Raw genomic sequence first — 14615 nt, forward strand, 5'->3', positions numbered from 1 at the left:
GAAGTCACCTTGAGACTTCTTTCTCATTCTATTACTCCAGTGTTCCCTTATAGAAAGCCCTCAAGTCTTTAAATCAAATTTTTTTCTTTCTCTAAACTTATATGACACAGTTTATCTTTCCATGGATATGTTGTACTTAATATACTTCAGGTTCTTCGGTTCCTTGACTCTTTTCTTGGATATCATCTTCTCCATCATTTTTTAATATATCCTTTTCTATATTTTATTTTATTTATTTCTGAGACAGGGTCTTACATAGTCCAGACTGAATTTGAAGTCACCTTGTAGCCAAGCATGATCTTGGTCTTTTGATCCTCTTGCCTCTACTTCCTGAGTGCTAGGATTAAGGTTTGTGCCACCATACTCAATTTTGTTTTCATGTATTACTAGTGGTGGAACCCAGGGCTTCATTGAACACTAGGTGAACACTACCAAATGAGCTACATCTCCTAGTCATGTCCTTTTCTTTTATCTTTTACACCTCCTTACTAATTTTTTTTTGATGTGTCAAGCTTCACATATGTCAAGCATATACTTCTACACCGAGTTACATCCTCAGGTCCTTTGAGCTGGACTGACTCTTTCTGCTTCCTCGGTTACCATGTTCATGCCCCCATTTCCAGGGCAGACTCTTGACTTCTGAAGGTTACCTGAGTTATAATACCTTTTCAGTGGCATTGCTTTACAATAATAACTCTCTTCACATCCACCCTGCATGCAGTATTCTCCCAGGCTTAATTGATTTACCTTAACCACTTTTTTCACCTTTCTACTCAAGGTCTTTAGTGGTTTCATATTACCAGTGTCTCAAGACCTAATCTACACTGTCAATCATCTGGCCTTACTTTGTTGGACAAATAGTATTACCCACTTTTCCTCAATATGAATGTGAGATTTAGTGCCTTTTGTCATAGTGCTTGTCTGTTTATTTTGTCCCTTTATGTCTTCCGTGTTTTCATCTTAATATAGAAGTGCTCCTAACAGTTCATTCTATTTGTCCTGTAATATCTGGATGATCACCCTGACTCCCATTGATTTTTCTCCCTTCTTAAGGAGATTTTAATCTATGTTTAACAAGATACATTTATTTTCTGATTCTTACTTCTTAATTTTATTTCTAAGGACAATATATCACTCTTTGACTTAAGATGCTAGTTCTTAGCCGTAACTGTCACATATTGAATAAATGACCAAAAAAAAAAAATCCAAGAATTTCTGAGTGAAATTTAGAGAGTGAAGTAAGAAACAGAAAAAGGCCGGGCGGTGGTGGTGCATGCCTTTAATCCCAGCACTTGGAAGGCAGAGGCAGACAGATCTCTGTGAGTTCAAGGCCAGCCTGGTCTACAAAGCGTGTTCCAGGAAAGGCGCAAAGCTACACAGAGAAACCCTGTCTCAAGAAAAAGAAACAGAAAAAGGCCACCTTCTTAGGATAATATGTATTCTTCATAGGGCTTTTGGAATCTCAGAGCTTTGGGTTAGGCAATCTAGCTCAATCACCTACAATTGTAATCATTCTGGCAGCATCTCCTTAGTGATTATCTAACTATAGCTCTGAATACAGTTAGGGAAGGGGGAGTACTCTGTTCCTCTAAGCAACTCAAGAGCCCTGGCTCCTGAATCTATTCAGACATTTTAGAGCGTCTACTATATACTGAGCAGTAGGTAAATCATAGGGATAGAGGGATATAAAGATAGCTAGCATCCCTGCCAGAAATGTGCCCTTATCTTCTTACAATTATTAGTAGGCAAATAATCAACATGAATTATAATGAGTCAAATATTAATGTTATGAATATGAAGAAAATACTGAGACCTTGAGAAGGAAGTATGATTAATTATAATAGATAGGGATAAGACAATTAAATAAAGACATCCGAATAGTAGACACCAGAGGAGCATTGATTTAGGGTCATGAGGGTATATGCCAGACACCAAGCAGTACTTAATTTAAACTCATGACAGAAATACCAGGGGAGGGAAATAGTTTCTCTTTATACCTCTAGGAATATGATTCTGGGAGCTACTTGGAGGATTCAGTGTGCCATGTCTGCCTGTGAGTTTTGTGCTTTTGAACTGTGTAAGGTTAGCATGTATTTAATGAAATTACCTTGGTCATAGTGCTGAATGGTTCTTGGTAAATAAAATATTTTTTTTTTTTGTTTTCAAGTAAATACTAAGTTTCATGTAGAAAGAGCTCTCAATATACACATTTTTATCTGTGAGTCAAGCTCTTCTACAATTGGGAGCACTAGCTGCCCAGAACCCAGTGCTGTATTAAACTAGCAGGGATTGAATTTTCTCATGATCTAAGACAGAAAGGTCATTTTGCATGAAGAATGTCTAATGCATTAAGTTCTACATACTATAGTTTCCACTTTTCTGAAATTCATCATCTATAAGAATCATTTCTATGAGGATCATTTTAAACATTTTAACCCAAAACATGGTAGCACACATTGTATGGTTTTACAGTGATTAAAAAAAAGCTTCCATTTTAAAAGAGGGTATTGGTTTTTGATAGATTAGTTATTGTATACTCTGAGGTTTAGTGAGCATGAGAATTATGTGCCTTTCAGAATACTTCTTTTCTTTAATTTGATTTTTTTTCATTAAAAGCACACCAGTATACTTTCATTCTGTTGTAGAAACTATTTTGTTGTTTTTAAACAATGATACAAGAGTTAAATTTATTTGCATTCTGATTTAAAACTCTTTTTTTAAATGGTCAAATGAACTTGTGGATGGATCTGACATTGAATGGGCAGTTTTAACATTTAATAAGTGCTAATTGATTTGAATTTGGATACAACTCTCAGCTAATGTGATAAATATTTTTAAGAATAAATCTAAGTACAATATAATTATATGGACCACAGAGAGCAAGTATGAAAAAAAGTAATTTTGTAATGCATTATTGATGAAAAGTACACCATAATCTGTGCAGTTGTGGTGGGGAGATCTTTTAACATGAAAAACTTTGCAGTATTTGGATTCAGTACTAGCCAGAAATAGTGAGGACAGAGTGTAGCTTTCTTTTACATACTGGAATTTGCAAAAGTGTTCAATCCTGTGATTTAGTAGTGTATATACTTTTTAAGTTTTGCTTAGTGAAAGCACATGCATGTTTGAGATGCATGGATTTCATTCTAAGGTCTTTTTTTAAAGATTGAATGATTAGAATCTTACAAATATTTTCTAAATGTTGTGAACATTTGAGACAAGTTGAGTGTTAGGCTATTTCCCTCTTTATTGTGGCAAATGCATAATTATAAACAGCAATTTTTGTTTTCCTTTAGGTAACACTATCCTTGTTATAGTGTCACCTAGCATTGTGAATTAGAGAAATTTAAAGTCTTTTAATTGTGGTTTTGTTATTTAGTGGTAAGATTAAATGGGAGTATAGCTCAGTGGTAGAGTACACACATCCCTGGTATAGGCAAAGCTGTGAATTCAAGTCCCAGTACTGAAAAAAAAGGATGGGGGCAAGGGATATAGCTCAGTTGATAGAGTTCTTGCCAACATGCATCAGGCCTGGGTTGGTCTCCAGCACTGCATTAACCTGACATGGTGTTATATACTTGTAATTCTACTCAGGAAGTGGAAGCAGGAGGATCAGAAGTTCAGGGTCATATTCAGCACACAGTATGTTTGAAGCCATTATGGGATATATGAGATCCTATCTCAAGAAAAAAAAAAGATGTTGAATTACATGTAACCTGGTATATTGTCTATACATTTCAGTATTTTCTTTTCTTGGTAATTAATTAGCTTCATTGAGGTTTTCATCTTTGGATTTACTTATGCACCATTCCTTAGCACTATTTTCTTCCATGCTTTATTCTGGAATTGGTTTGCTTTATCTTTTATACTGACACCCTGTAGTAGCTTAAATTAGTACCCAGATCTCTTCAGAGATATATATCCACATTTCCCCATGGCTTCTCTGAGTTAAAAGCCCTTTTCCAGTTGGTAGGCCAAAGTAAACAAAGCTCCACCTATTAACAGTATTTGATTGAGCAGGACAAGAGTGTCAATAAGAAGTTAAACAAGGCTCTTAACTTTGAGAGTTAATTACATATTAACCATGTCTGAGGGTCTTAGTAACTGCTCATAAGATTTCAAAAGGGCCAAAATGGAAGCTCAAAAATGCAATGAATTATCAAATATCCCAGAATTCTCAGTGATCTAATTAGACCTTTGATCTTTAAAAATACTTACTTTCAGGACAGTCCTTTTGTATTCCCTATCTTACTAGTTTGCTTTGAAGGCTTATCCATGGATCTGTATCAACTGTTGTTACTTACTTGGAGGATTGATACACTAAAACCTAGTAGCTGTTATCTGACAGTAATTTACACATGTGACTGTATTATACAGCTGTTACTTCATGGACAGTTACATTGAAAAATGTGAGGTATCCTATTAGGTTTGGGAACTCTCATGTGACAAACATATTTGCCTTTAAATGTTTATTATTATTGCCTATATGGTGTGTGTGTGTGTGTGTGTGTGTGTGTGTGTGTGCGTGCGTGCGTGTGCACGTGCACGTGATTGTGGACGTGCAAGTGATACAGCACACATGTACTGTTCTTTCCTTCTACTTTTATGTGGTTTCGGGAATTGAGCAAAGATCACCAGGCCTGTACAGCAACTGCCTTTACTAACTGAACCATCTAGCCAGCACGTACATACTTTCTTTTTGTACATTTTAGATATATTTATTTTATTTTATGTGTAAGAGTGTTTTGCCTGCATTTATGTGTGTGTACTGTGTGTATGCCTGATGCTTGAGGAGGCCAGAAGATAGCATGAGATTCCCTTGGAAATGGAGCTATGGATGGTTTTGAATCACCATGTAGGTGCCGGGAAATGAACCCAGTTCTTGTGTAACAGCAACAAGTTCTCTTAACCTCTGAGCCATCTCTCCAGCCCACTCAACCCTATAGACTTTTAAAATAGTGAATTTAGTGATACTGTATACAGATTAAACAGCTGTGATCAGGTACTCTTAACGTTTTGAACAAAATATACCCCTGAAACCTGGGTATGGTAGTTTACATTTCTAATTCTAGCTCCTAGAAAGCTGAGGCAAGATAATTATCTCAAGTGGAAGTCAGCCTGGACTAAATAGTGAGTTCCAGATCAGTCTGAACTACAGAGTGAGACTGGTTCATAAACCAAAAGAAGATGCTAGGGAAATGGCTCATAGGTGAAAATGCTTTCTCTATAAGCTTGAGGACCTGAGTTTCGAACCTAGGAAACCACAGAAGTCAGCTCTGGTGGTGCATGTCTTGTCTGTAAGTTGAATAGTGGGTGAGCTGGTTTGGGCTAGAGCTATGGAAACAGACAGATCCTGGGGACTTACTGGCCAGATAGTCTAACCAAAAGACAAGCTCCAGGTTCAGTTACAGACACTGCTTCAAAAAATAAGTTGGTGAAATGGAAAAAGAAGAGTAAAGTCAACTTCTGGCCTCTGCAGGTGATCACATGGGTGAATGCATCGCAGGCCCCTACCACAAACACATGGTGGAGGGGAGGGAGAAAGATGGGAGGGGGGGTGTAAGGAGAAGAAACCACACAAATATCCCCTTGAAAATCTGGTAAAAGCTATTTGAATTTTTCACTTTAAAGAAGGTCATATTTTTATACATAGGCTTTTTTCCTTTTGTACTGGGTTAATAGTGTATATGTTCTTGAAACCTTTTCATTGTTGTGATGCCTGCAGTGTAATTTGGACTGATTCTGAGATCTCACAGAAGTGCTAAAACATACGAATTATAAGAAAATCCAACTGCATGTTAAGATGCATGCTCTTAATCTCAGCATTTAGGAAGAGGCAAGAGGATCAGGAGTTAAAGGTCTTCTTTGGCTACATATCAAGTTCAAAGCCAGCCGGAGTTATATGAAAATTTGTACAAACAAATAAGTGAACAAACAAACAAGGATAAGTTTACTAATTTAAGAAAGTTAGTAGTAAGTAGACTATGATGAAATAATCAAAACATTCATACTAAAACTAATGAATATAAATTTTCTTTTTTTCTGTTCACTTCTTTTTCTCTTTTTTTTGAGACAGTGTCTCATGTACTCAAACTGGCTTCAAAATCATTATGTAGCTGAGGATGACTTTGAACTTCTAATTTTCTTGTATCCACATCCTAAGTGCTGGAATTATAGGTTCCAAGTCAGTTTTTATGGTTCTGGGTTTCAAACCTTTGGCTTTATGCATCCTATATAAGTACTCCACCACCTGAGTCATATCCTCAGCCAATAAGATTACTTTTAGTCATTTTGAAAGATTAATATTTAAAGATTATACATTTTGAAGTGAAACTATTGATAATAAATATGCATTTATTGTTTATTATGTGTTCATTATAGAATATAAAGATCATTGGTCATTGAAGGCATTAGATAAAATCTGACTCACATGAAAGAAACAAGTTTGATCAGAGGGTGTTCTCTAGTTTATTTGTTAGCTCATTTCTCTATACAGTAACTTGTGTAAGACATAAGACCCATCTATGTAGCAGGAGTTATATCTATGAATCTGAAGTGCTGCTGGTACTTGCTGAGCATCCCTAACTTGAAGATAAAAATTCTGAAAGTTTTTGAGTGCTCACATGGTGCTACATGTTGAAAATTCTGCATCTGACATCATGTGGCAGGTTATAGTCAGAAAGCACATGGGAAGTATTGCATAAAGCTACTTTAAGCCTATTGTGTAATGAAAATAAGTGAATTCAGTGTTTAGACTTGGGTCTCTCCTCCAATTCTCTCTCTCTCTCTCTCTCTCTCTCTCTCAATTTGGACTATATATATTTATTTTTGTGTGTGTGTGTGTGTACATGCGCGTGCACGCAAATAAAGAAAGTCTAAGCAGATAATCTGAAATCTAAAAGACTAAGTATTACAAGATGAGGGCTATTCAGCATGTGCTTAAGATTGGTTCACAGGGTCAGGGGCACAGGGAAGGAACAGCTAATTCTGCTTACAGGAAATTGCAAGTGAATTATTTTATAGAGAAAGTAATAATTGACAAAAGTTTTCTGGACTTTCAATAAGTTATGAACTATAATGAAGATGACATTTAAATTGATCATTTTCAAATTAAATGAGTTAACTGTGAGCTGTGACTTACGTTAAAACCCTTTTTATTGTGTATCCACATTTGTTCATTTGTTCATTCATTCATCCATTTATGTATCCATCTTTTCATTCAAAACTTGTCAATGGAGTGTTCACTATGTCCTTTCAGTAAAATTTGTAAAGGTTCCATTCTCTGTTTTCTGGCTTTGAGAATGTTGCCTAGAAACTTTAGTGGAAGCTGATGTTTGATTATACTTTTTATTGTCCTTGGAGTGTTCAGTTCAAGAATCCATGTTAGTAGTTATATAGGAATTCTGTTGGTCAGGGACCACATCACAAAATAGTAAGGAATTAACTATGCATATTCTGGGTGATGATCAATATGAAAAGTTGGAAATATTACTTCTAATAATAGAATAATTTTGTGAGGTGTTAGAGGATAAGCCATGACCATATCAAAGCTTTGCTCCCATGCTTAACTTATATTATAGATGTTATAATGTTATTTAACCTAGAGCCTTGCCTATGGGAGCTTATTACTGTAACTATTTGAACAGTCTTGAAAGTGATTAAATCAGTTCTTCCTATTTTGATGCACAATCTTTTAAAAAAAGAATAACAGAGTATGGAGAAATGCTGAATTTATTGAGTCTTATTATTATTAATTATTTTGCTGCAGGACAGATCAGGGCCTTTAATATAAACAGCGTTCTCTGCAAATTTATTCCAAAAGGAGAAGAAGTATAAGTATCCCTACTTTTATGAACATTACACTCTTCCTTGGAGTGTCTTATCTGAGGATTAGTGTTCATAAAACTTCTGGGGGAATCATGGCTTTAAATTTAGCCTTTCTCTGTGTCCAGAATTTGAGGATGTCTGGGTGGAACACTTGAAGTATATTTGTAATTTCAGTGAAAGATTTAAACAAATCATGAATTAAGAAATAATTACATTCCCCAACTTAGGTGAGATTTATTTATCTAAAGTGAAGATAAATGCTGCGCAATAATCAAATAAATTGAGACTGTCTAGACAACCAGTCTGTTGAATTAAGGGCAAATTGAAGTTAATTGTTAGCTTAATTCTATTTATCACTTGAGACTGCATTATGTTTTTAACTTATTGAAATTGAAAAGATTGCAAGATTTGGCTTTTTAAAAAACACAGAATGATTTATCTGACAGTCAGCACAAAATCCAGATAGGTATAGATTAGACAGATAGATAGACAAACAGGAATGGTTGTATGTACAGTAACAAGCTTGTGTTCATACTGATACACTTTGTTCTTGTCTGTTAGCAAGCATAATACTTGTTTAAAAATCAGAAACATTGACTATTTATACTTAGAATATTCTGACTCCCTTGGGCATATAAATACACATATACATATATGTATGTATATTCTTGTTAAATTTTATTGGTTACTTGAGATAAAGGTAATGTGAGGGCTAGAGAAAGCTCAGTGATCCTTTGCTGGCCTAGCTAACATGTATAACATGTTCAACCCTAAACACCAGTAAAACCTACCCTGTTAAATGGTATGGTGTTGAACATCTTTAATCCTAGCAGAGACAGAAGCTGGCAGACTTCTGTGTATTCCAGGTCAACCAAGGCTACATAGGAAGGCCTTACCTGAAACAAAACAAAACAACAAAACCCCAAACCAAACCAAACCAAACCAACCAACCAAGCAACCAACCAACCAACCAAACTCTGTTACCCCCAGGCACATGAATGTGGTTTTGTTTTTTTAGTATGTAGTTTTTCTAGTGATTGCAGCAAGTATTTGGATACCTGCAACATAGCAGGTTCTATTCTCGGGAAGCAACAAGTTTTCATTGAGCTGGCATAGTTGCATGGGTTTGTAATCCTTGCAGTCTGGAGGTTGAGGAAAAAAGAATCTTATATTTGAGTCCTGCTTGGGCCTCTTGATCCTGTCTGATTTGCTCCTCATTCATTGCTATCTGGCCACACTAGCCTCATTGTTTATGGCACACACAAAGAGCCTTTAGACATTTCACAGTGTACTTCGAAAATAGGATCCTTGCTATTTTCTCATAATTCCTTTTCACCTGACTACCTGTTTAAAAAAAAATAATAATTTTTAACCCTTCCCTCTCTTTTTTTTCTTTTCTTTCCCTTCTTCTCATTATTTCATTCTTTCTTTGACATGCATAGCATTACAATCCACCTGAATGATCCTTCTGAGTATAGGAATTACAGGTATGTTCCACCATGCCCAGTTGAGATCTGTTTTTCTACAAGTGATCATTGAATTTTGTAGTGATTGGGGGGGGGGGTGTAGAATGCATAAATAGTTAAGCAGTGTAGTCTCAGAGACTTGTATCTTGTAGTAGGTATCATCTTTTGTTTTTCCCTCCAAATTGACAGCTATAGTTGTTATATTAGAAAAGCTTCTATGAAGCTGGGCATGTTGCTGCATACCTATAATCACAATACTCAGGAGATTGAAGCAGGATTGCTGACAGTTCAAGGCCAGCCTGAGCTGCATAGCAAGACCCTACCTCAAAAAAAAAGACCTTTGTAGACTACAAAATTTGTCTGTGCTTTACCTGATGGCATTAAAAAAAAAAAGAACACTTCTATGTTTTCTAACCTTCCATTTGTCATGAAAATTTCTTATTAGTCATTGTCTTCACAATTAATATGAAAACTGAAACATTAACATTAATTTGTTCAGCATCATGGAAGAAATGTTTTGCATAACAGTCATTCCTTAATAGCTAATGAGGTTTGGTTTCAGAGTTCCTGTGGGTACCCAAATAGGAGGATCCTCAAGTTTTTTGTATAAAATGATATAGTTACACAGAACCTCTCTAATCATCCTATATACTTTAAGTCATCTCTAGATTACTTGTAATACCTAGTATAATATAAATTGTGTGTAAATAATTTTTCATGTTTTTTATAGAATAATGACAAAATGTTTGAATATCTTCACTACAGACACAATTTTTATTTATTTTTTAATTAAGTATTTTTTTGGAGGGCAGAGTCTCATGTAACCCTAGAATTCTCAATAATTTATATAAATATAGTACCCTCAAAATGGTAGACCATAACTTCCTGTTGTTCAAGTGCAGAGTATGCATAGCATTCCTTCCAAAGAGTACAGTATAAAAAGGAGAGTGAATGTGTAATTTTATAGTGGAGGAACCTGGGAAACCCTTGCCAATCTAGGTGATTAGATTAAGGTTATCATAAATGATCATACATACTGATATCATGTGTCTGTGATTAAATGGTAATTTATAACACTGCCTTTTCCACTGCTACAATATTGGATTTGAAATGTATTTTTTTATAAAAGCTTTTATTTATAGATGAGAACCTGTTCTTAGCTTTGAGCTAATGGATGAAGTTAAGCATAGCTCCTATCTCTAAGAATCTTAGGATCTACTGAGGGAAGCAAGATTTAGGAACCATGTAATACTGATATAAATAATAGGAGGTGCTGATAAAATTTAAGTTGAAAAAAGTCTAGATATGTGCTGCTGGAGGCATGGCAGTTTTACAGAAAAACAAGTTCTTCTGTTTATTTAATTAGCATTTTTTAGTGCTAAAGCTGGAACTCCAGGTATGGGGCATGGTTGGCAAATAAATGCTCTACCACTGAATCACTGAGTCTTATACTTGTTTATACAGTCAATTTCTGGAAGAGGGCTCAGAAGATTCCCTAAGTGTGATTTGACTACTTTAGGAAACAAGATACACTTTCAAAAAGATTACTATTTTTTTTTCTAATAGCTAGCATTAAATACAAGATAGTCATTTGGGGATCTTTTATGATTGCTAATAATATTGATCAAAATTTCTTAGAATAATAGCAAAATCAACAGATTAGATGTACTGTCTTTTACTGATTTTTTTGGGGTAAATCTGGTCAAGTCTGGGATGTCTGGCATTTAGATGTTAACATTTTCTTCTCTTTTATTTTACCTTTAGGGTTGGCTGCTGCCAAACTCTTATCTGAATATAAAATTAATGTCTTGGTTTTGGAAGCCCGTGATAGAGTTGGAGGAAGAACATATACTGTGAGGGTAAGTGATTTCAGTACTTATAACATGTCACTTAAAACTATAAATGGGGCCACTTGAAGTCATAGCACTTGAGGTAATCTCATGAGATCACACAGTTAAGGCGTTTGCCCACCAAGTCTAAACTATTTCATCAAGTAAGTGGCCTTTTCTTTGTTTGTTTATTTTTGAGACAGTGTTTTTCTCGGTATCTAAGGCTGGCCTTAAACCTATTGTATAGTCCTGGCTGACCTCAAATTCATTCTCGTACCTCAGTCTGCCAAGTTCTGGGATTATAGACATGTACTACTATGCCAAACATGATCTTTCTTTTCAACAAGTGCTCACTAGATCGTGATGGCCTCCGACTTCAATCACTCGCATTTTAGTAAACACAAAAAATGTGAACAAATAACTTAATTACAGTGTTATAATCTCTAGATTAGAAAGTCAAATTGAGGTAATAATTTGACTGGACTAAAAGTAATTTTGTATCCCCAATACACACACACACACACACACACACACACACACACACACACACACACACACAATGTAGGTTCCTTGTTTATTCAGTAGTATTCAGCTTAAAGAAATATAGTGTCTATACTATGCAGAAGTAAATATAACATATCTTTGTGTATCTTTTGCTCTTGGCCTCTTTGCTCAGGTCAGGTCTGGCGACATATAAGAAGCACAGCTTTTGTTACATCACTCACTGCCTTTTATACATGGACCTACATTAGCAGTCTGGGATATTGCAGGCTATTGCTTAATGTTATGGTGTTTACAAGTAATTGAATCTGTGGGAGCTCACGAAAGTACATATGGAGAATATATAAGGAAACAAAACCAAAGGTGGAAGTTTGTGGGGCGTGTAATAAGACAGGAGACAAGGGGAGAAGGAGCTAAAGAAAAGCCATAGAAGCTAAGAAGGAGGGCCAGACTAAAACACTGCTATGCCAGACTGCCACTGGAGGGAAGAGGAAGGAATGCTCAACAGTGCCAAATGATGTAGGATGAAGGCAGAAAAGACTCCTTTGCTTATGGCAGTTAGAAATTCATTAATGATCCCTTTGTTAGAGCACACAAATAGAGTGGTAAAGGCTGAGTACTGGTAGTATAAAAAAGCATATTTTTTCTTTTTTTTTTTTTAAAAAGACCAGAAGGAGAGAATGTCTGCTTACGTAGATGTGTTTGTTAGGATAATAACCAAATGGCCTATACAATGACAGTAACAGTAGTTTAGGCAGTGAAAGCATTAAATTATTTCTCAGAAGTTTAGTAGTAGATAGATATTCCAGGATAGTACAGGAGTTCAGCTTTGTCATTAAGGCTTCAGATTTTTCCTACCCTTTGTTCTATCATTTTTTGCATGTTATCTTGTTACATTTCAGTAACAAAGTGAGTACTGTGGCTCTCTCACAAGTCTTCTCTCAAGGGAACAAGAATCACTGGCCTTGTTATTCACAGCAGTAAGCACTACACTTGAGAGGCCTAGGCAAGACAGTAATGAATTTAAGACCAGCCTGTGCTACATAGTGGTGTCTTGTTTCAAAAACAAAATTAAAACAAAGAAAAGAGGAAAGAGAATGAAAGAGCAGCCCCATCCTTGACTGAGACAAACAGAACTTTTCCTTTACCAGTAAACTCCAGGCAGACATTTATCTCATTAGGCAGAGCCTGGGAAAGCAAGTATTTAACATTTCCAGGCAGCAGAGAAGAAACAGGCACAAAAAGGGGATTTGGAATGGCTACTGCAATAGCTGTATGATAATAGCTGAACTAGGATGGTGCAGTAGCTCTTGCAGCCACACCATGTCATGCATTCTTTCCATTATGTGCATCTACTTCACTAGATCCATGAGACCCCTTTCTATTTTGCTCAGCTTTAACAGTATGGTCTATAGACCTGCAGCCTTGGAATCATCTGGAAACTTGAGAGTAAATTCTCAGAGCTGCTGAATCTCCATTTGCTTTTTAATAAGCTTCCAAGGGAAGCTTGCAGATATGCTGCTCTGTGGTATAAAGCATGCTTGATTCCTTTACATTAATGTAAATCAGCATTACATTTATTTTAAGTATTTCTGAGTGTTTCATTAGATATAGTCTGCCATTGGTTTTGCTTAAGAGCACTTGTTGCTCTTGCAGAGGACCTGGGTTTGATTCCAAGCACCCATGTGGTGGTACACAGCCGTTTATAAGTCCAGTTCCAGGGTCTAAAGTCCTTTTTTTACTTCTGTGGGTACTCGGCACACCTATGGTGCACACGCATACATGCAGGCAAAACATTTGTATACATTAAAAATGTACAAAAGTAGTAAGGAGACTGGAATCTCTTCACTATACCCACCTGAGTCTACCTTGAATAAGTACTACTAACATTTCACATGCAAGTCTTCTCAGCTGAGTGTCTTTCAAGAAGCTCCTGTGCACTTTCATTTTAATTTTCTGTTTGTTTTTGAAACAGGGTCTCACTATGTAGCCCTGGCTATCCTGGAACTCATATGTAGATCAAGCTGGTCATGAATTCACAGAGACTCACCTGCCTTTACCTCCTGAGTTCTGGGATTGAAGGCATGAACCACCATATCTGGCTCTTCGTTTTAAATTTTTGAGATTAGGGTCTGGCTGTGTAACCAGGCTGGTATTCAACTTGAGATCCTACTGCCCCAGCCTTTGGAATGATAGAATCATAGGTGTGTACCCCCACAACCAGCCCATTTTCAAATTGAAATTGAAGGCATTGTATGGTAGTGAAAAAGACAACTTGAATATTCTGCCTATATTCACTTAATAGGTGTGATTCTTCTGTCATTTCTGAAAAATGGTCTTTCATTTTAGAGATAGTTATTGGTATCCCTTAGCCCTACTTTTCTTATATTTTAAACCTTTTGCTTATTAAATAGGAACATCAGTCATCCTGCAGATTTTCAGTTAAGAGCAAGTCATATAAAGGAAATGAAATTCCAACATGCTTATCCCAATCTATGTTATTGGCTTGAGCTACTTGGCCATATTGCTCCATTTATATATGTCAGCAGCAGACAGGAATTAATAGTGTCTATTCAGCACCGTACTCTTTGGTATATGAGAAAGAAATCTTGGAAATACTTAGAAATGAACACTTAGCATTTATATTTCAAATGCCTAGCAAGAGAGAAAAAGAAGCTTATGAAGGGTCAGAATGATATTTAATAGAAAACAAAATTAAATATTTTGAGAATTGATTCAAACAACATAATCAATCAGGATAGTTTTGGAGGAAGTCATATAAACTATTGGGCTCTTAAAAAACAAAATTTCAGATTTGATATTGCCACTTGATTTCTGATGGATTTTCTGCAAGTTCAGAACTTACCATTTTTCTTAATTAAACCATCTATAATTCTACAGAATCAAATTAATAAAGTTGGAATGCCTGCAAGGCCACCACAAGGTCAACATATTTGTTTCCTAATAGATTTCCATGTTTGTGGCCTCTTAG

The 14615-nt window shown here is 35.8% G+C and overlaps 1 protein-coding gene across 1 annotated transcript in view; it reads left to right on the forward strand.

Annotated features, from left to right (window-relative positions):
- The window catches only part of LOC118574251 (amine oxidase [flavin-containing] A), a 68035-nt gene that overhangs the window by 4722 nt on the left and 48698 nt on the right, over nt 1-14615 (forward strand). The window contains exon 2 of the mRNA XM_036175059.1: nt 11058-11152. Coding sequence (XP_036030952.1) covers nt 11058-11152 — 95 coding nt within the window. The remainder of the gene's footprint in view (nt 1-11057; nt 11153-14615) is intronic.

The sequence above is a fragment of the Onychomys torridus genome, chromosome X (genome assembly GCF_903995425.1).
Source record: "Onychomys torridus chromosome X, mOncTor1.1, whole genome shotgun sequence".
NCBI classification, from domain to species: Eukaryota; Metazoa; Chordata; class Mammalia; order Rodentia; family Cricetidae; genus Onychomys; species Onychomys torridus.